The sequence below is a fragment of the Vanacampus margaritifer genome, chromosome 14 (genome assembly GCF_051991255.1).
Source record: "Vanacampus margaritifer isolate UIUO_Vmar chromosome 14, RoL_Vmar_1.0, whole genome shotgun sequence".
NCBI lineage: Eukaryota > Metazoa > Chordata > Actinopteri > Syngnathiformes > Syngnathidae > Vanacampus > Vanacampus margaritifer.
Window position 1 is genome coordinate 17,314,747 of NC_135445.1, and position 23,075 is coordinate 17,337,821.

General features: G+C 36.7%; 2 protein-coding genes across 3 annotated transcripts in view; one reads left to right on the plus strand and one right to left on the minus strand.

Annotated features, from left to right (window-relative positions):
• The window catches only part of slc71a2a (solute carrier family 71 member 2a), a 17,556-nt gene extending 14,576 nt beyond the window's left edge, over positions 1-2,980 (minus strand). For both annotated transcript variants that reach the window (XM_077542569.1, XM_077542568.1), the window contains exon 1: positions 2,657-2,980. In XM_077542569.1, coding sequence (XP_077398695.1) covers positions 2,657-2,731 — 75 coding nt within the window. In that variant the 5' untranslated portion in view covers positions 2,732-2,980. The remainder of the gene's footprint in view (positions 1-2,656) is intronic.
• Positions 2,879-22,317, plus strand: LOC144034211 (uncharacterized). Its single transcript, XM_077542807.1, has 18 exons — positions 2,879-2,985; positions 3,260-3,316; positions 3,366-3,412; positions 11,130-11,208; positions 11,370-11,458; positions 11,585-11,731; positions 11,810-11,861; positions 11,951-12,051; positions 13,182-13,267; positions 13,460-13,541; positions 13,627-13,712; positions 15,303-15,390; positions 15,979-16,027; positions 16,122-16,209; positions 19,422-19,522; positions 20,144-20,228; positions 20,354-20,458; positions 21,090-22,317. The coding sequence occupies exons 1-18, from the start codon at positions 2,879-2,881 to the stop codon at positions 21,192-21,194; spliced, it is 1,554 nt and encodes a 517-aa protein (XP_077398933.1). The 3' UTR covers positions 21,195-22,317.
• The last annotated feature ends 758 nt before the right edge of the window (positions 22,318-23,075 follow it).

A 23,075-nucleotide genomic window follows, 5' to 3' on the forward strand; every position in this document is an offset into this window, starting at 1 on the left:
TGATCATCTGGTCCACATTACAAGGAAAACTCATAGTGGTGCCAGTCCTTGAACTTTTCTGACAAACCTCATATTCTGTCCTACTCTTCAGTCCTATTAACTTTTACACCAGCAGGAAAGATTCATTTCTGGTGTGATATGTATTCCAGTATGGTGACAGACCTCTTTCAATATGTTCAGAACATGTGTCTCTACTTCTAACACTCATTGTATTGCCCCAATTGTATTTTTTCTAATTACCTGCAAGTCTTTAACCCTATAACCCCTAACGTATCATATTAAATACAAGACATTTTGAGCCCTCTATTTCAGGAGCAGCGTTTCCCACACCATGTTAATACTTGGGCGGGCCACCCAAGTAAATTGGCAACCACTCAAGAAGTTTTCCAGAAAATATATTACAATTATATTTAAAAAGACAAAAAAACAGTGTCGCAATAGGATATACCGCATGTAATTTAGTTCGCCATCACTCACTTGTGTATAGTGAGGCTAGAAGAGAGATAGTAACAGGACTGAGACCCACCTCTCATCCCCCCTTTGATGCCACTACTGTATATCACTGTCACTTTAATCATCCAGTAATGATTCACACATACAGAACAGTACAGTACAATACAGTACAGTATGTTGCTATGGAAACAAATCTAAATTTATTCACATACTAAGCTTAAATAGACACTAGCAGGAGTGTGCTGAAAAAATGTATGCGAGAATATATTGTTGTGGGCCTCTTTACAATACATATATCGATACAAAGTTATCAGAATCAATAATCGGCGTGTCTCTGAAAGCTGCTCCTTGCTGTGCAGTGCACACACATTTCAACCAGGCACGACGCTGGCGGTAAACCGAAAGCACAGTAAAAGAATTTTTTTTTTTGCCATGGTCCAGCATAATAAAAATATAACTTGGGTATACATATGATTGTTTAAAGAAAAATTAGTATGTTATATAAAAAATAGGTATATGTATTGCCTTGAAGGCCATGTATTGTGATACCAATCGTATAATGACACCCGTATCACGGTATGCATTGTATCGTGAGGTTGCTGGCAACACAACATATACGCACTTAACAACGCACGGTTAACAAATAAAGAGCTGAATACCCAGATGACTCTAATAATACCTCAATGGCCATACACCAAAAAGGTTGGACAAAAACCTTGAAGATAAACGTTAGAATATGCGATGTTAGAATATGGCCCAAGCTTTCAGCTCAGAATAAAATAATTATCTGTGAGTGTTTTTTCTTTTTCTTTGGGTTTTTATGTTGGGAGTATAATAGGGCTGCGTATTGCCAACAACCTCACGATACAATGCATATCACAATACAGGGGTCACAATACGATATGTATCCCGATACATGGCCTTCAAGTCGATATGTATCCTGATATTTTATATGACTTACATACATTTTTATGAAAACAGTCATATGTATACCCAAATGATATTTTTATTATGCTGGATGGCAAAAATGCTTTCTTCATTACCGCCAGCAACCCGTGCCTGAGCAAAATGTGTGCACACTGCATAGCAAAGAGAAGCTTAAGAGACGCGCCGGGAAACATTACGAATGAAAGTGCATTATCCACTAATACATTTATCCAATATTATTGTTATTATTATTATTATTATTAATAAAAATAATACATTATTATTATTATTATTATTATTATACACATCTGTATCGATATGTGTATTTTAAAGAGACCCACAACGATATATTTCCATATCGATTTTTTGAGCACACCCTTAGAGTTAACCTGACCAGCAAGCTGAATTCTTGCGGTATTTGTTGACAAACACTACAAGAAATACATCTTGTACCGCTCCCGCTGATACTTTTGCAACCGACCTTTTTTAGGCCATTACAACAATAATTTAAATTTATTTCCAACCATGAGTGTACCGTGAGAGATCATCAGATGGGCTGCAAGCGTATGATATGATGATATGGATTATACAGTATAATTTTCTTATCCAACCAGCTCCACACAAAATTATTTTATACAATCACTCAAGGGACAAGTCAAATACAAAAAGATTTATTTAGCAAGCAAGCAAGCGTTTGCTACTGTAAATGCAATGGTGTGTCAGTGTTTAGAAATTCCAGTGCGGTAGGCTGAGTTCAGTGGAGATGTTAAAATGGACGCTTGAGCATGCAAAGGGTGCAGACTGTGCAGTCAGACTGCCGCTGAACACTGTGTGTTCCAGGCAGCGCTGTTATGTAACAGATAATGGCTCCATCCTCAGCACATCACCATTGCTCTGATCTCAGCCGACTGATCGATTACAACACACACAAATATGGGCCTATCTATAAGCTTTCGTTTGTTTGTTTGTTTATTTTAAATAACGCGCACTATGATATTATTTGATTTTATATTGTATTCAAACTTACGATCAGAAACTCTAATTGAATGCTTCTTTAAGAAGCTATAGAGGACATATTTTTTTTGTACACAGTGAAAAACAAATATCTCATATAACGTTCAATCACAAATCCTTTAATACACGTGAATGTTAAACGTTGATCTGCTTTAGCCCAGATAATCACATTTACAATATAACACGTGCAGGGTGACTTAAGGACATTATTAATCAGCTTGTTGTTGCAAAATGATGTAAAAATGGCGGTTCATCTACCCACCGCGGTTCCGTCCTTCATGATGATCTTCTTGACAAGAACCACGCGGCCGGTGCCCGCCGGCGGCTCCCCCGCCATCTCTTCACACCTGCCGCCGGTGACGAAGCATCCTTGCCGCGTTGATATCCGCGGTTCTCCGGGTGCTTCCAGGATGTCACCTTAACGAGAGCCCCGAAGAGGCTAGACCGAGCAAGCGAATGGATTAATAGCAGAATATAAGCAGTAATGAGACAATCTCTCCACAACGTCTCAGTGCGGATAGTTATCTATCAGATCAGTCAGCACTCAGCAGTTCACTACGATGAGGATGGCGCATTCACGGACACAGACAAGTTGGACATAGGGAGCACATGACTTCCGGTTTGGTTTTCCTTTCGTTTTGGCACAAAAGCGAAAGCAATCATTAACTTTGCTGTATTTATTGATTGCAGTTGTTGTTCAGTTCACGTACCTCTGTTACTCATTGTGTAAACACATACTATGACACATTTAACCGGCTTAAACATCTAAACAAAACTGATTAATAATAGGTCTTCTCTGTTTCTGTATTTTGTTCAATCAATAAACCAATTAAACTGATCAAATTGAATTCATGTTGTTGCTAAGTTTCCAGTTTCAAACGAAAGATTTCGATCGTGAACCAATGTGTGTCACGCGCATTTGGTATAGAGATTCTTTTACTTTGGAATTAAACTTACATTCTGGTTGGTAGGGCAGTAACAGACGGAGACACACTGGCGGTCTTTAATCTGATCACGTGTAAATGGCAGTGGTCGTGTGCCTTCTAGTGAGCAGGAAAACGTGACCGCCTCTTATCAATCAGCAGAGAGAATGGAGGAGGCAATTTTCAGCAATGCGCTAACTAAATCATATGAGTCACAGTCATTACCATTAATAATGCTAGTCCCGTACCCTTCACCAAATTGCCACCGTTGTCTGAAGTGATCACCATACTGGAAAAGTAATTAACCAGTAGCAGGACAGAGTTTAATTTCTACCTTTCTTTTTTTTTTTCCTGTATATCAATTAATTGATATGTATGGATATGAACAAATTTCCAACCACATTTTTATGGTAAACATCTTCTTTTCTACTTGTTCTTATCCATGTGTCTGTGGAATTGACTCCTATAAAAAAATTTTATGTGACATTTTTACTGATTTCGATGAGATTAGTTGACAAAGTGTACACAGCAAAAATTGGAGAGTTAAAACTGTAGTTATATTTGTGTTCATTTTAACTCCCAAAGTGTAATTTTCATATTTTCAGAGTTAAATGGTGTTCAGAATAGGTGTTATTTCACAGAGTTGATCACCTAGAGCATAGGTGTCAAACTCCGGTCCTGGAGGGCCGTAGTCCTGCAGGTTTTGGAGGTTTTCCTCTTCCAACACAAGCTGATTTCAATCAGCAGGATCATTATCAGGCTTATGTAGAACTTGCTGATGAGCTGATCATATATCAGCTGTGTTGGAGAACGGAAACATCCAAAACCTGCAGGACTGCAGCCCTCCAGGACCGGAGTTTGACTCCTATGACCTAGAGTTAGATCAACTCAAAAGAATGTTAAACTAAGTCCGCCATGCACCTGCGCGTCTCTAGTTTGAAAGACAAGTCAGCGCCATTCCTCGTCCTCCTTTCCTCTTTGCTTATCACTGACAAACAGTTAGTGGCCATGTTTACATGGAGACTTTTTTGTCATTCCGATTGAAGATCTTTGGTCACCTGTTTACATGAGACATGATCCATTCCGATCTGCCGTTGATATGTTCTGCTCTGTTAGTAATTTCAGCCCTGCTGCAGCTGTGAAACACGTTGACATGAATTCAATTTAAAAAACAAACAAACATATATCTGTAATTTGTCATTTAAAGCTGGTACCTTTCCATCATATATGAAAACTGCTTAAGTCATTCCCATTTATAAAAACGGAGATAGACATTTATTCACTAACTATAGACCAATATCACTTTTGCCACAGTTCTCAAAAATGTTACAGAAACTTTTTTTCACATAGACTGGACACTTTCATCAAGAAACACAAGCTCTAAAAGAATCCGTTAAAAGTAAAGGACGGGAGCTTAGAGGGACCTCATTTGGAATGAACGACCAATTCCCGAGAGAGATTAATGAGCGGCGAAAGGTACTGTTTCCTATAATGAAACAAAATAGGCAGGAGGGTAAACGGACTGCGATGGTCGTCGATAAGTTATACATCGATGGCCAACTATTCCGGAACCCCAACTCCACTCCCTGGCTGTTCTAAATGGCATTGGTGGAACTAAACTTTGTTTGATTATTAGATGTATACATATACTGTATATGTGGTTATAAAACCTAAAATATGAATACTCATTATGTTTAGGCTATATTATAAATATATTATTAAATACATAACTATATCTAAAGTATATTTAAACAAAAAATCTCGCTTAGGTTACCAGTTACTGGTGTATTTTTATGTTTAATCCCCCGCTAACTTCCTTCACTTTCACCTCCCTACCCGTTTTTTCACTGTTATATTTACTTACACGTCACCTCATATTTTACACAAATTACATAAACCACCTAACCACTTTGATTCTATCCTATAACATGCCAATATTGACAAATGGCCTATGCAGATATATACACAGGACTGAGTCCATATTGTTTGTATGCATAAATTAGTTCTGGTTTCCTGGAATGTTTGTGGCGCTCGCTCACAAGCAAAAAGAATAAAAACTTTAGACCATCTCTTAAAATTAAAAGCAGATATTTGCCTCCTACAAGAAACCCACCTACAAAAATCTGAAGAAAAATTACTTATTGATAAGAATTTTAGCCAAGCGTACTCTGCCCCTTATAACAGTAGACAAAGAGGAGTCTGTATACTCATACATAAGAATTTACTCTTTATTCTAAATAATACAATAACAGACCCAGAGGGCCGATACATTATTATTCAGGTGACTATATTTAATAAAATATATACACTTGGTAATTTATATGCCCCTAATAATGATGATCCGGCCTTTTTCCATGAATTTTTCTCTCAGCTGTTTGATTTAGCAGTGAACTCTACTATTATTATTGGAGGAGACTTGAACATAGTCTTAAATTCATTAATTGACCGTTCTAATAATACAACATGTATAAGGCGATTACAATCTACTAAAGTAATAGGGGAATATATGGATGATTTTGGCCTCGTCGACAGCTGGAGACTTAAAAATCCAAATAAGAAGGAATTTACCTTATTTTCCGCTGTGCACAGGTCTTTTTCAAGAATCGATTATTTTCTTACAAATAACTCTATTGCTGATAAAACTGTTACAAAAATAAATCCTATTATTATTAGTGACCATGCACCAGTCTCCCTTTGCCTACAAGTTGATTATACCTTTAAACCACCACCGACATGGCATTTTAACATCTCACTGCTAAACGACGCAGAGTTTGATAAAATTATAAGAAAAGAATGGGCAGACTTTTTGGAAATAAATGATTCTCCAGACCTATCCCCATCTCTTCTCTGGGAAGCTGGGAAAGCAGTAATTAGAGGTAAAATTATATCATATTCATCTTATAAAAAGAAACAGGAGCAAAAATTAGAAAAAGACTTGGAAGATAAAATTAAACAACTGATGGATGAGTACGCAATAAACCCAAATAACCAAATATGGACTGACTTACATAATACAAAAACTACAATTAGACGATATGCTAACTAAAAAGACAGAATTTATAATACAACAATTGAGATACAACAACTTTGAATATAATAACAAATCAGGTAAATTTCTTGCAAACCAACTTCAACGCAATCGGAAAAAATCTCTTATAACGGCTATTAAAGGGACAACTGGTGAATGCACACAATCACCAGAAGAAATTAATCAATTTTTTTATAACTATTATCGCAACCTATACTCAGAAACTAATAAGCCTAACCCTGAGCATATTGAGGCATTCCTCAGTAGCTTAAATATACCTCAGTTAACTACTGAATATAAAGACATGTTAGATGCGCCACTTACTATAAACGAGTTGTACAGTGCTCTAGATAGTATGCCTAATGGCAAAGCACCTGGCCCGGATGGTTATCCGACTATATTTTTTAAGCACTTCTGGTTAATGCTTGTTCCACTATTCTTAAGAGTAGTAACAGAAATCAAAACTAATGGTTACATACGCCCACACATGAATACAGCAGCAATTAAACTTTTATTAAAGCCAGAAAAAGACCCCACCCTTCCATCAAGTTACCGTCCGATTTCACTAATTAACACTGATATTAAAATTATCACTAAGGCTTTCACATCTAGACTAGAAACAGTAATCTCGACAATCATTCATAGCGACCAAACAGGCTTTATTAAAGATCGTCACTCTACTTAATAATATTAGGAGACTCTTTAACCTTATTAGCATGTCACAGCAGCATGATAAAAAGGCAGTTATTATATCATTGGATGCAGAAAAAGCTTTCGACAAAGTTAACTGGTCCTTCCTCTTTGCTGTTTTAAATAAATTTGGCTTTGGGAAATCATTTATCCACTGGGTATCAGTATTATATGATTCTCCTAAAGATACAGTTACTACTAATGGGATTATATCTCAGAGCTTTATTTTACAGAGAGGCACAAGACAGGGATGCCCACTATCCCCTTTATTATTTGCAATATTTATTGAGCCACTTGCATTAGCCATACGCCAGGAAAGAAGGATTCAAGGAATTCACTCTGGGTAACAGAACATAAAATTAATCTATATGCCGATGATATCTTACTTTATTTAGAAAAGCCGGCTACTTCGTTAGGGGAAGTATTTAACTTAATAATTAAATTCTCACAGTATCAGATTATTCTATTAACTGGACAAAATCAACACTTCTACCTATTACAGAAAATTCATGGAACCCTGCAAGCCAGGACCCACACTGCTCATTTCCTATAGGTAATTTAAAATACTTAGGCATAAAAATCTCACCTAAATTAACTGATTTAATTCATTTAAACTTTTCTCCACTTCTGGATAACATTTATAGTGACTTGGAGCGCTGGAATAATCTTCCTATTTCTCTAATAGGACGAATAGCCACCATTAAAATGAAAATTTTACCCAAAATAAAGTATTTTTTTCTCAATGATTCCATTTAAACCTACGGCTAAATGGTTCCAGTTGTTGGACTCAGCCGTTACAAAATTTTACTGGAATAAAAAAAAAAGCAAAGATTAGTCTATCTACTCTTCAGGAAAATAAATCCAAAGGTGGTCTAGAGGCACCAAATTTGATGTACTACTATATAGCTAACCAGCTACAATATATTGTTCTATGGGCACAACCCAACAGAGACACTAACTGTTGGCTGGACCTAGAACAGCAGGATTGTAATAACCTCAGACTTCTAGATTTACTCTTTATTACTACATCGATTAAGTGACATAATTGTTTTAAAAACCCAATGATTTCCGCCACCCTGACTGCCTGGTGGAAGGCACTAGAAATTACAAAAGCCCAAGTGGAGCCCTGTGGGCTTTCTCCCCTTTGGCATAACCCCGACTTTCAACTTAACAACCAACCGTTTTATTTAGGTGTGTGGGAGCAGAAAGGAATTACACATCTCCACCATCTCTTCTTAGATAATATGTTTATATCATATACATCCTTGCTCCAAAAATACAAAACAAAAAACTGAATTTTTTTTACATTATCTACAAGTTAAAAATATGATAAAGAAAAAAATTCCAACACTTCGGGGTACGCTCCAACCGCCTGTTTTAGCTAAAGATATTAACAAGCTTTCTCCGACAACAACAAAAAAACTTTCAAAAATATATAAGTTCCTTTCATATACTGATAAAATGTCTTTACCCATCTCGAAATGGGAGACAGACTTGTCTATAGCACCGGAATCTGACTTTTGGATTCAAGTTTGTGAAAACGCATTTAAAATGACAAAACACACAAATTTACAACTTATCCAATATAAAATTATTCACAGAACATACATTACTCAATATATGATGAAGAAAATGGGACTCTCAGACTCCGACATTTGTCTCCAATGTTTACAAAACACTACAGACACTTATGTTCATGCTTTATGGTTATGTACTCCGGTTATGTATTTTTGGACTAAAGTCTTACAAAAACTTTCCGCTATTTTGGACTGTAGGATACCTTTATCTCCAAACTTGTGTTTGCTAGGTGACCTAACAACAATTGACTTACCACATAAACAATTTCAATCTACACTTGTAGCCCTTACTATCGCAAAAAAAACAATTGTTGTTAACTGGAAAAATAAACAAACTCTGAATATCGACCAATGGTCTAACCTCCTCATAAATCACATTTTAATGGAAAAAATATCTGCCTCAAATAAAAACCAAATATCAAAATTTATAGAAACATGGTCTACGTATATAGAATTTTTTAACCTAATTCTGGTTACTTAATTCTGTCTGTTAGCGAGAGCCACCTCATCGTGATAACTTACATTGATGTTTCTGCATTTGGCAATTTATTATTATATTATATTATTAGTATGGGATTTTTTTTTAATAGGCTTTAGGTGAACTGATGAATACACACACGCTCGCACGCACGCACACACACACGCACATACACATACTCATCCACATACAAAAAAAAAATATATATATATATATATATATATATATATATGTATAAAAAAAAAATTTAAATGTATTTTTTTTATTATTATTATTTTTTATTATTATTTTTTTTAATTAAAAAAAAAAAGGAGAGCAATGATGATGTCAAATCGAATGAACAATACTGAGCTTTCCTGAAAGAAAAAAAGAAAAAAGAAAAAAAAGAAAAAAAAAGAAACACAAGCTCTTAAGTGAAAATCAATATGGATTCAGAGAAAAACGATCAACCTCGACAGTCATGGAACTTATAGAAGCTATAGCTACAAGTATAGATAATAAATCATTTACTATTTTATATATTTAAAAAAAAAACATTGGATACTATAGATCATAGTATATTATTGGATAAATTAGAGAGATACGGCATAAGAGGCTTAGCATGTAAATTGATTCAAAGTTACCTAGATAACAGACAACAACATACAATCAAAACAATTGATGATCTCTCACGGCGTTCCCCAAGGGTCAATGCTTGGCCCTAAGTTATTTATATAATATATAAACAATATCTGCTGTGTCTCCAAAATACTTAAAAGTGTTTTGTTTGCTGATGACACAACTCTCTATTGCTCTGGAGAAAATCTGAAACAACTTGTGATTACGGTGGAAAATGAATTAAAAGCATTAAAAAAATCGGTTTGACACCAACAAAGTATCTCTAAATTTAAACAAAACAAAGTTTATATTTTTTGGCACGAGACAGGTCAAGCACCAAGTCACAATTAGAGTAGATTCTAATGAAAAAGAAAGAGTGTATGAAAATAAATGTCTTGGTGTAGTTATCGATGAAAGATTAAGCTGGAAGTCCCACATAGACAATGTCAAAAGGAAAGTGTCCAAAATTATAGGGATCCTTTACAAAACAAAGGATGTTTTGAATAAGAAGTCATTATATACATTTTATTGCTCATTATTATTACCATTTCTAACCTATTGTGTGGAAATATGGGGAAATGCTTACAAAACAAATACTTACCCTCTTTTCAAAAAAAGAGCAATAAGAATTATTAACAAAATGTACACAGCCAACAAATTCACCATTTTTCAAATTAGACACAATTAAATTTTATGATCTAGTTGATTTTAAAATTGCTCTAATAATGTACAAGGACACAACGAACTACTTTGCCACAATATTCAGAAGCTGTTTGAAATTAGAGACAGTGACTATGATTTGAGGGGTATAAGTGTCTATAAAAAAATTCAAAACAAGAACAAATATTAAGCAAAGGTGTGTTACAATTATAGGTGTAAATTTGTGGAATAATTTTGGAATTAACCTGAAAAGGTGTGAATTACTGGTTGTGTTTAAAAGGATGTATAAAAACAAAGTACAACAACAAATGTAGAAAATAGTTTGCAATAAAAATGTATGTGTAAGCCTTTGTGCTGATTTATATATGTGTAAAAATATTTGCTTATCAACTAAATATACAATATTGTTGGCATATCTATGCACGTACAAGTGCAGCTGTTCATGTGTAAGTTTGTGTTTGTTGTTGTTTTTTCTTTTGTAAGGGGGTAGAACTCGATACGTTTTTAAGTAAGTAAGTAGTATTGTATTTTCTGCAATTATATGTTTTTGATTAGTAGGACTGTTTTGAACAAAGATGGCTGATTCAGATTGTTTTTTCCTGCAGATGACTGAAAAAAAGGTTTCTTGTGCACTCCAATTATGCCATAATAGCTTCAAGACAAATTAATAAATACATTTGTAATCAATGCCACATAATCAAAAATAAAATTAATTTATTATTTGATTAATACACCCAGTCCTAAGATAAGTGACCATTGCTAATCAAAAGTGATATGTGTAGTTTCTCCAGATGATGTAACATGGGAGGAGATTCCTCAGAGTGGAGACGTACCCCCAGCCAGACAAGGGCACACTCTCTGGTAAACTACATTTACACATCAAAGTCATTGATGAAATTAGTTGACTGTGAGTTTATATTTACTTTTTTTTTTTTACGTGTGCTAATGTAGGCTAGCAGGCTACTTGTGATAATGATGTGAACCCCCCCCCCCTAACTCATCTTACTGATTTTCATTGTCAGTGTTGTTAAAGGGAAGGTGTATGTGTTTGGAGGAGTTTCAAATCCCAAGGCTGCTGAATGTCTCCCAGGAATGTTCAATTTTGACATAGGTGAGGGCTTATGTATGTATGGACCGGCTCAGATTATGGAAACGAGCCACATCCTTGTATGCAAGTTGCTGATGCTTTGCTGTCTTTATTTTGAAGAGTAGAACCAACATTTTCATTGTCTATCAGTGTCTCTGACCTGGGATTGCCTAACAGTCGGAAGTGTGACACTCCGAACCCTGGGACACAGCTCTATTGCCGTCAAAGATAACATCTATGTATATGGAGGAACTCTCGGGGGTACACCAACTGATGACCTCATGGTCTTCAACACAGGTGTAGATTGTGGAAGTACTGTTGCGGTCATCTTTTCTTTTTTTCATGTGCGATGACTTTCTCATTATCATGATTCAGTGTCTTATACCTGGACACCAGTTAAGACAAGCGGTTCATCACCTCCTGCCATGTGAGATGTTCTCCTCAGTTCAGTTGTATTTTTTATTTGTATTTTTTGCTGAGGTAAATGTACATTCAAATGCATTTTTGTGTGTGTAGGTTTGGACAGGGTTTTGGTCTGGTTGGTGACCAGCTTTTCATGTTTGGGGGTTATGGAGCCAGTAGAGAATTCTGTAAGGACCTTCATGTCCTTAATATTGGTAAGTAAGTTGATTTGAATAAAACTGATTATGTAATCAAAACATACATAAAGAAAAACATTTTGTGTGTTGGAACTTGCGATGTGAATGAAGTGTATCTACCTATCCATTTATCCATCCATCCATCCATCCATTTACTACCGCTTATTTGAGGTTGGGACACAGGGGCAGCAGCTTTAGCAGGGAAGCCAAGATTTCCCTCTCCCCAGCCACCTCGTCTAGCTCCTCCGGCGGGAATCCCCAGGCTTTCCCAGGTCAGCCAAACACCTTACCAGGGAGGCGTCAAGGAGGCACCTAACCAGATGCCCGAGCCACCTCTCAACATGGAGGAGGAGTGGCTCGACTCTGAGTCCCTACCAGATGTCCAAGCTTTTCACCCTATCTCTAAGGGAGAGCCCGGACGCCCTGCAGAGGAAACTCATTTCGGCTCGTGAATTTGCGACCATAGGTGACATGCTGGCAAACAGGGCCTAGGTGAGGGACCAGACAAAGCATGGATCTTGGACCCTTTACGATGTATAAAAACTTTGGATCTTGATTTCCCTTGCCTGGACGCGGGTCACCGGGGCCCCCCTCTGAAGACAGGCCTGGAGGTAGGTTTCATTGGCGAGTACCTTGTGGCCGGGCACAGCCCCAAGAGGCAATGTGGATCCCCCTTCCCATGGGCTCAATAGCTGTACGAGGGGCCAAAGGAGTCGGGTGCATAGAGAGCTGGGCGACTGCCAAGGGCGGGGACCTTGGTGATTTTTGGTACATGAACAACGTGTATGTACCTGGGATTAAAAGTTACATTCATGTGGGGCCACATGGTGTGATAGTGGTTAGAACACCTGCTTTACGGTGGAGTGGTACATTCGAACAAATCAATTAACCGAAAAAAGTATGGGCTGAAGCACCAGATTTATTATTGTCTATCCTATACAGTCTCATGAGTCCAGCTTTAGCAGGGAAGCTAAGATGTCCCTCATTCACAGTGCATACAGTATGTATGCCTCCCACTCGCTTAAAGTCAGCTGAGATTGGCTCCATCTCACCCACGGCCCTATTGAGGACAAGCAGTGTAAAAGAAACAGAAGAAATTAATTTCATATAATATTTAATTAACAACCGTCTCCTTTTTTTTAAAATAGAAAATCTGGTATGGCAGAAATGGGAGTCAAAGGGAGAGTTTCCTGCTGCGTGCAGTGGACATACCTTGACTGCACACCATGACAAAGTAAACATGCAGACACACACAAAAACACACTGGTTTTATAATTTAAAAATTACCAATCATATATTATTTACTATTTTACATAAACTACTTCTATAACAAAATTGTAAAAGCATTATTATTTGTGTTTAATAATACAGCTTTATTGCAATATGTTTGTTACATGAATGGATTTTATGTTCCTCCACATATTAGGATATTTACCTGTTTGGAGGCAAAATCACTAATGATGACCACACAGTTATATCATCTAATGAGATTCACAAATTCAGTATTGGTGAGTGAAGATTCCAAATGAAACAACAGATACAGTATATATCCTTCAACATAGTTACTTTGTAGCTTGCTGTTTGTGTCCTTAGCCAAGATGAAGTGGAAAGTCCCTTTGTATGTTGGCCTTCCTCCAGCCCGACGAAATGGACACACTGCCTTTATCGTTCACAGCCATGTGAGTGTGCTGTACACTAATCAGGATGATAATAGTATGGGATTTTTCATTATAGTTACTTTTTTTATTTTGTTCTGATTCTTGTGTTTTAAATTCGGTTTGTTTTAGTTTGTTTTTATAGTGGGTTTGTTAGTTTAAATTTTTTCCAAAATACATACTATTATTAGGGGTGGGAATCTTTGAATGTCTCACGATTCGATTCGATTATGATTTTTGGGTGTGCGATTCAATTCAGAATCGATTTTCAATTAAGAACGCTTTTTGATTCAAAATGATTTTTGCTTCAATTTATAGATGTTCAAGAAATCGTAATGATCTACTCCAGTCTGACTTGCTAATGCTAATTAGTGCTCTACTCGCGGCACTTTTATCACTCAAAAGAACGGCTCCACGCAATAAAGGCACACACAAACACAGGGAAGACAGTATAAAATAATTTAAATAAAATCAATTTTGGGACATTTAAAATAGATTCTGAATCTAACTAAATGAGAATCGTGATTCTTATGAGAATCGATTTTTTGGCACACCCCTAACTATTATAGTTTTATTTATTTATTTATTTTTATACATGCAATATTTCTGGAGTGCAAGAAAAAAATGGCCAGAAAAGTACTGTGGAATAAAGTAATGTAAATTATAATTCCCAAGCAATTTATTTCTTCTTTACAGCTGAAAAATACAAACCCAATTCCAATGAAGTTGGGACAACCTTTATTTAAATGAATACACTGCAAAAACAAAATAGTTCAAAGTTCAAACTGAATAACTTTATTGTTTTTAGCATATATTCATTAACTTGGAATTTTATAGTTGAAACATGTTCCAAAAAAGCTGGGACGGGGGTCATGTTTACCACTGTGTTTCATCACCTTTTCTTTTAACATTCAATAGACGTTTGGGAACTGAGGACCCGAATTGTTGAAGCTTTGTAGGTGGAATTCTTTCCCATCCTTGCTTGATGAACAACAGGCTTCCCCAATCCTGGTCCTCAAGGGCTGGAGTCCTGCAGGTTTTTAGATGTTTCCAATATGCCTGATTCCTATAATTAGCTCATCAGCAAGCTCTACAGAAGCTTGATCCGGATCCGGGGTCTCCGTTGTCGTATTTTACGCTTCATAATGCGCCACACAATTTCAATGGGAGCTAGGTCTGGACTGCAGGCAGACTATCTTCATGTTGGTGATGTGGACCCAAGCGCAGGGAAGCAGGGCGTGGAGGCAGAGGTGCTCAAAAAAGTTTGAACATATAATCTGGACATTTTCACTATTATCATAGTCAATTTTAATATGTTTAATGTTTTATTAACTTTCCCCCCTCAATTTTAGTGTTAGTTAACCCAGATTTGTCAGGAAATGTCATCATATCATCATGAAAATCACTTGTAGGCCAAATATGCTAAACAATCGAACAAAAAAATAGTAGAGTAAAGTATAGTAGTACAGTCAACAGTAACTCAATGTGCCTTCAGCAACTTATTTTTCTGTTTTTAACCTTGAAATGTAATACGTGGGGATTATTGTAAACTGAAGACAGTGAGTTTGTGGTATGTTTGTATGCTCATTAAAGTGGTGTTTGTGTGGTTGACAGTTGTACATATTTGGAGGAAAGAATGAAGAACAAGAATTTAATGACCTGAAAGTGATGAAACTTGTCAACCCCTCAGAGAGGCAACCAGGTACTACCCACCAATCTATCTTAACACATCGGGCTTTATTTTTATACAGAGGTGGGTTAGACCTGCTGTTGGTAATTTTGCAGATATCTCGGAGAAGGAGGGCTGCGCCGCTGTAGGAGTGATCAATTTCAAATATGTCCAATCAAAGTGGCTTATTTCATTCCCTACAAATGTGGCATGCACTAGAAGCACATCTGTGCCATGAAGTGGGCACTTTGAAACTTCCTCAATCCCCCAATGCGTCATGTGTGCCCCCCCCCCCCCATCCCTCATAGCTGTTCTGCCCAGTGGGATGATTAAAACGTATATATATATATATATATATATATATATACTATATCCCTAATTCTGAAGGTTAGATGCCTGCTGTCAACATATTTATGAAGAAATATGTCATCTTGTAAACCTTGAAGACACTTGCTGCTCCGACCGGTCTGCCAAATTGGCAAACACATCCAGTGATCCTTGCGTTGATTCAAAAATCAGGATCCTCCAGCATTTGCGCAGATGCACTGTCTACAGAAATCGAGTCCAATATGGGATGTGAAATTGGTGTGTCAAAGCTGAATCATAACTTCTCACCCGCAGTTATGAAGGAGATTCTGTCTGAGTTTGGTCTTCAAGCAATCAGTCACAGGTGTGTTTGCTTGTGTGGGTACAATTGATATTCTCTGCATGATGCTCATACTTCACTTTTTTTCACTTTCCATTCTGGTTTGATCAACCAACAGTTTTACTCCCACAAAAATTCCCAATGTTCGCTACGATGTGAGTGAATTTTCTCCAGCCAACCAGTCCAAGAGTACAACACATGGACAGGTAATCAACACATACAGTTTTAAGAAGAAAAAAAAATACAATTTATTTTCCAAAATTGTTCATCCCTAATATTCACATTTCACAATAAGTACTATACTATAAGTAATTTAGGAATAGGGACATGAAAGAATGAAAGGGTCCAGATATTTATAAGAATGTACAAACCCAATTATACAAACTGTACAAATTGTGAATAAAAACTGAATGCAATTATGTAGAAGTGCAAAATTTTAATATTTTATTCAGAATAGAACATAGAGAACAGGTCAAAAGTTTAAACTGAGAAAATGTATCATTTTAAGGGAAAACTATGTTGATTTTAAATTCCATGGTGCCAACAAATCTCAAAAAAGTTGGGACAAGGCCATGTTCACCACTGTGAGGCATCCTCTCTTCTTCTTACAACAGTCTGCAAACGTCTGGGGATCGAGGAGACATGTTTCTCAAGTTTATAAATAGGAATGCTGTCCCATTCTTATCTAACGCGTCTCTCTAACTGTTCAACTGTATTGGGCTTTCTTTGTTGCACCTTCCCCTTTATGATGCGCCAAATGTGCTCTATGAGTGAAAGAAGTGGACTGCAGGCTGGCCATTTCACTACCCGGCCGGATCCTTTTCCTACGCAGCCATGATGTTGTAGTTGGTGCTGCATGTGGTCTGGCATTATTGTGTTGAGAAATGCAAGATCTTCTCTGAAAGTGATGATGCCTGAGGTTGTCCTTGTCCTCTTTAGTCAGTATGATACAGCGCCCCAGTTTTCCACAAGGAACTTCGACAGGTTTCCACTTTGCCACACTCCATTTTAAATAACCCCTGGCTCAGAGAAACGCTTGCGCTTCGTGGTCTGCTTTAGAAAGGGCTTTTTCTTTGTACTGTCGAGTTTCATCTGGCAACGGCGGCCGGCATGGTGGATTGTGTTCATCCACAAAGTTGTCTGGAAGTATTGCTGAGCCCCTTCTGTGATTTCCCTTACAGTAAGCATTCCTGTTTGCGATCATGGGGCATCCAGTATGATTTTTCGGCCTTGACCCTTACACACAGAGATTGTTCCAGATTCTCTGAATCTTTGGATGATTTTATGCACTGTAGATGATGATTACTTCAACCTTTTTGCAATTTTTCGCTGGTAAACACCTTTCTGATATTTCTCCACTATCTTTCTGCGCAACATTGGAGGAATTAGTGATTCTCTACCCATCTTTGCTTCTGAGAGACACTGCCATTCCGAGAAGCTCTTTTTATACTCCAATCAAGTTGCCAATGGACCTCATTAGTGGTAGCTGGTCTTCCAGTTTCTGTTTTTTTATAAGTCCAGTTGACTTTTCCAGCCTCTTATTGCTACCTGTCCCAACTTTTTTGAGATTTGTTGGCACCATAAAATTTACAATCAACATATTTTTCCCTTAAAATTATTCATTTTCTCAGTTTAAACTTTTGACCTGTCATCTATGTTCTATTCTGAACAAAATATTGAAATTTGGCACTTCCACATAATTGCATTCAGTTTTTATTCACAATTTGTATAGTGTCCCAACTTTTTGGGAATTGGGTTTGTATTTGTTATCCAATTGTCCTCACATTTAGTAGATCCATAACCACTCAGAAAATGTTCTCACGCTGATATTCAGTGGGAGTACCTAAGGTTTCAAAGTAAAAATAAAAATTAACATACAACATGTCAAGTCATATCTCATTCAAAAATCCTTTGTATGGCTCTTCCAGATTTGTAATTATGCTATTGATATATCCTGATTTTAAGATGACTTAAGTGTTATTATGGGGGCCACAATTATCAATAAATTACACAGTACTGACTTTGCTCGATATTTTTGATGCTACTGTACTCTATTGACACAGCACTTAGCGCGCTCCCAATCCGTAGTCTTGAATGGCACCCTTAGCGAATTTTCATTTGTGATGAACACGATTGGGGAATCTAGGTCCAAAAAGTAAAAACCCTGCCACAGATTGGCTTTAACCACAGGTGCTTCTACTCAACTGACATGCAAAAGAGCTCATCTCCACCTGTTGAGTATTAATTTGAATTATTTTAGGGTTTTTACTTTCTGGACCTGGCTTCCTCAACCCTGGTGATCAGTTTGTAACATGTATAATCCAGTTTCTGGTTAAGCCACAGGGGTAGGGAATCCTGGTCCCCAAGAGCTGCTGTCCCGCCTGGTTTCCATTTCTCCCTCCTCCAACACGGCTGACTCATATTATCAGCTCATCAGCAAGCTCTGTAGAAGCCCGATAATGATCCTGTTCATCAAATCAGCTGTGTTGGTGGAGGTAGACATGGAAGACAGGCTCTCGAGGATATCAGGTTACCTACCCTTGAAGTAAGCCATTTTAAGATGAAAAAGAAAGACTTCAGCAGCAGATCGGTTTTTAATCTACATTATGCATGATAAAAGTTAAGTTAATTAAGTGTAACAACACACAAGCACACATATGTGATTAATACAGAACCACTATATATATTTTTTATGTTAATGTACCTCAATTTTACAAATAGCCTACCATTTGACTTGAGGGCTAATACAATGGCCACACCCAATATGGCTGACATGCTGAAATACCCCTCAGAACGTACCACCTGACTCAAGGTGGTGTCTGCAGAAGAAATAAAAAGGAAAAAAATAAATTTGATTTTCACTTTCGATGTCCAAAGGATTTGTGGCCCCCGTGATTTATTTTATGAAACGAGTTCAAATAGCTCTTTAGTTGTTGTCGCCAATATAATATGTCCCTCCTTACTTGCTGTACTGTGATTATGCCAGGGATTTAGGGTCCTGAATGCGTAATATATTAAAGCGTTACATTGCTTAATGTCAAAAAGCTGTGATCAATTGCTACCAATATTTTTTCATTTATTAATTTATGCTGACATTACTGATGCTTACAGAATTATCATTGCTTCTTCAAATCATGTCCAGCTTAATGAGACAACAAAGAAAAAGTAAATTGATTATTTAATACAGACATGACAGTGACAATGTGGGCTGAAAACCCATTCCTACGAATCCTACATATAAGGTGATGTTAATAGTATGTTTTTGAATGGTTAAAAATGCATGTCAGGGAGCGAGCAAAGACTGATGTAAATGATCACCTCACCCCACCCAACTTAACCTAACCTTATGTCACATGTAAGTTTCATTCATGCATTATGTGTCGCGTAGCTATTATTAAGGCTCTATATTCTGCTGCAGATATTTGTCCACAGAGACTTCAGTGCAGTACGAGACAAGGCCATGTCAATGATCCAGACAGCATTCACTCTACTGGAACAGGAGTTCCAGAAAATGGATCAGTATGTTTGTTAAGCATTAAAATGGAGGGAAAAAGTCACAAGTTATGTGAAAACAAATCATTGAGTTTAACTTGCATAACTTGTTTAATGTGTAGCCTAAATTATACGGTGAATTGTAAATTTTCTTGGACTTGTAAACAATGCACATCTTTTCATTCTCTTTTTTCCCTTTTCACAATGAAAACACCTTTCCATTAACTATAATTTTCAGTGGCTGAAGTTAATAAGTTTTCTTATATTCTATATTGTCCAAATGCATTTAATTCTGACAGACCCATATCCTTATTTTTGCTAGCTGTCATTTTGCAATTTGCATTGTATTGCATTGCATTAGAATGTTTAATGCTTCATGATCAATGGTTGACAATAGTCCAACAGTTTTGCATACAGTATTTTCCCAGTACAATTTCTTTGCTCTGCATAAATATTAGCATTAGATAGTGTATGCAGAGCAGCCCTGCAGGCACCTCTGCGCCATTAATATTAAATGTTTTAACTGTGCTTTTTGTAGGTAATACAAGTGAAAGCCATTTATTAAACAGGCTTTTTCTTTACCAACTATTTTCTGACCCACCTTCCCTGTAACTGAGTCTATGCCTGCCATACATAACCTAATTTCAGAGAGAAGAAAGAGTTGTCAAAATCTGCTGCTGCTCTGCAAATAGCGAGAGAAGACCATGAGGCCCTGAAGCAACAACACAAACAGGTTCATTATTTCAAAGCGCTGTTTTAATCCAACCATCAGTGTTTGCTATGCTTCAGAATCCAACGCTTGTTGTTACTCATATTACTGTGTGTGATATATTGTGGTTATATGTGTGTGTGTATCAGGAGCTGCAGGAGATGCTGGACAGACATCGTTCTCAAAATGAGGCATGGCTTCGAGCCAGAGCTGAGGAGAATGACCGAGAAAGGAGGGAGCTCTGCAGACTGAGGGTCTGCAAAACTCACACGCGCACACACACACACACACACACACAAACTGCCATTTCACAGGACTCGTTGAGTCCTCAGTGAGATTGGTCCAAATATGGATTATTGTATTGCGCCACTCCTTTGTTCTCTGGCATTATGTTTTGGGTCGTTGACGATTAATGGAAATGCTCAGCTCTGATTAAAAGCATATTCCTGTATATGTGCACTACAGTATATATACCAGCAGTAATGATTGCAGATCAAAGGGTGGCAGTAATGCACTATTATCCATCCATTTTCAGTTAAACACAACAAAGATGAATCTTTACCGTTTAATATCTCAAGGACTTCCGTCAGCGTCACTCACTAACTCCCCGTCAGCGTCACTCACTAACTCCCCATCTCTGATGTTCTAACACAAACCTAACTAACTGGGGAAAAAGAAACACACCATGTGGGAGAGACCCTTTGCCATTGCTGCCCCATCCCTTCTGGAACTTTTTTTTTTCCCCACAGAGTTTGCCGCTCTAATTCTCTCCATTCATTTAAAATCCAATGAAAAACACCTCTCTTTATAAAAACCTGATTGTAAATGTATTCTTTCTTAACTTGTTGTAAAAGCCCAATAAAATAACCCTCTTTATTATTTCAGGAGGAGGTGCTGCAAGATCAAGACAGACTGAAGGAGGAACACAGCAGCATCCAGAAACGTAGTGAACATCTTCTCTCAATTATGCAGCAGTTTAAAGGGATGTAAATGTTTAGACAGACATGCGGGGGCATAGGTTATTTGGTAACTATAAGACTTACATGACACACATTTCTAAACACATTTTGACACCTCTGTCGATAATAGTGGTCACCACCCTTGTTGAAACTGAGCGCCTCCTTGGGTACTGATTAATGTGAAGTGCTAATAATTAAATGGATGTTTTTCATTTATATTAACACACTGATCATGTTAATAATTTCTCACAATACAGTAATTAGGGGAGAGATAAATATTAATATGCAAAATTTTATTTCAATAACTCACTGCCATTGTTTACATTTTCAAATGATCACTTCTACGACATTGTTAGACAAATCACAATTTTACATCATTGGTGGGTTATTTTGAGAACAGAGGACTTTACCTTGGTGACCTCTGGTCTACACAACGCTTTAACTGGCACAAACAACACTGAGAATATACATGCAGATTAAACAGACAAGTAACACATACATATGCTAAATTATCATATTGTGTTTTAATCATTCAATACATGTATTATAACAGTATTTACTTTTAGGCTCTAATACTCCCGCAACCCTAACGAGGATAAGCAGTGGATGGATATTTACTTTTAACTTGTTTTCATTATATTGTTCGCTAGCTTAGTCATCCATATTAATATATATTTTTGGAAATTAAAAATTGCAACAAAGAGAAATGAATAAATCTAATAAAACTACCCCCCGGCATACACACATCCATGCACATGTGCACACTTACACACACATGCGAGTCATTGTAAAATCAATGTTTTTTTGATGTTGGATGACAGAAGATTCATGTATGGATTTAATGCCGTTTGAACTCATATACAATAAAATGATGTCTTCAATAATTATAAATAACTACTTAACTACCAGAAATGTTATTGTTTATTTAAATGGGCTCTTCTCTTCCATTCGTCTCATTTATCAGACTCACGAGCACTCACCGTCTTTCCTCCTTCTTCACCTCCGCCTCTTCTCCGCATTCTCCAGAAGGCTGGAACACAATTTGGCAAGAAGAAAAGCGTTATGCGCCATGCTTTTCTTCTAGGTTGCACTATTTGGCAGAGTGAGACCTGGGTGGGGAGAGAAAGTGAATATGATGAAGCCGCGACTCTACAGCCGGAACAGAGTCTGTAAAGAAAATAAAAGCTTGTTTGGGCGACATTAAAATGTTTGTTTTTTTTGTTCGTTTATCTGATATTTCAATAAAGCTTTTAATTTTTTATTTCAAAATTTCAATTATATTTCAATGTTATGGCGTAGGCCACTAATCACACCAAACTCACAGACATGTATACTAAATGTTATTAGGCAATAATTAGTAAGATGAACAAAAAACAACAACATAGCTGTTATTCGTAGAGGTGGTCAAAGGTCAAATAAGTAATGGAATTATTAATGTGCTTAAGTAAAACTAAAGTAGAAAATTAAAAATAAGGATTTTTAAATTTATTTATTTTTTACTGTCAATTATATTTAAAAATGCTCTTGATCACTTAACTTAATGGCACAAAACTATTTATTACAATAACCCAATCAATTAATCAATCAAACTCACATGTTTTTGTTTTACATTATGCCATAATCTGTGGAGGTTGAAAAAAAAAAAAACAATACTATTTGAGAAGGTAAAGACTAGCAAGTACAAATAGCTGCTTTTAAAAAGTCATCAGAAAGACTCAAGTTAAGGGATGCAGATACTTGAAAAATGTACTTCAGTTCAGAATTTGTACTTGTTTGGTTATTTACTTACTTCCCACCGCTGATGGTCTTTAGTTCTGTAACTCAGATTTTGACAGATTGAAACAAAAGTATCATCAAAAGTATTTCAGTGAAATAGAAAATAACCCAAAATTGACATAAAATACAATATTCT

Bases quoted from the DNA above. Each gene is read 5' to 3' on its own strand.
- LOC144034211 (XM_077542807.1), top strand. From the start codon at position 2,879: ATGAGACAATCTCTCCACAACGTCTCAGTGCGGATAGTTATCTATCAG. The intron at 11,459-11,584 runs GTGAGGGCTTAT...ATTGTCTATCAG, and splicing joins AATGTTCAATTTTGACATAG to TGTCTCTGACCTGGGATTGC. The intron at 20,459-21,089 runs GTCTGCAAAACT...TTATTATTTCAG, and splicing joins GGGAGCTCTGCAGACTGAGG to GAGGAGGTGCTGCAAGATCA.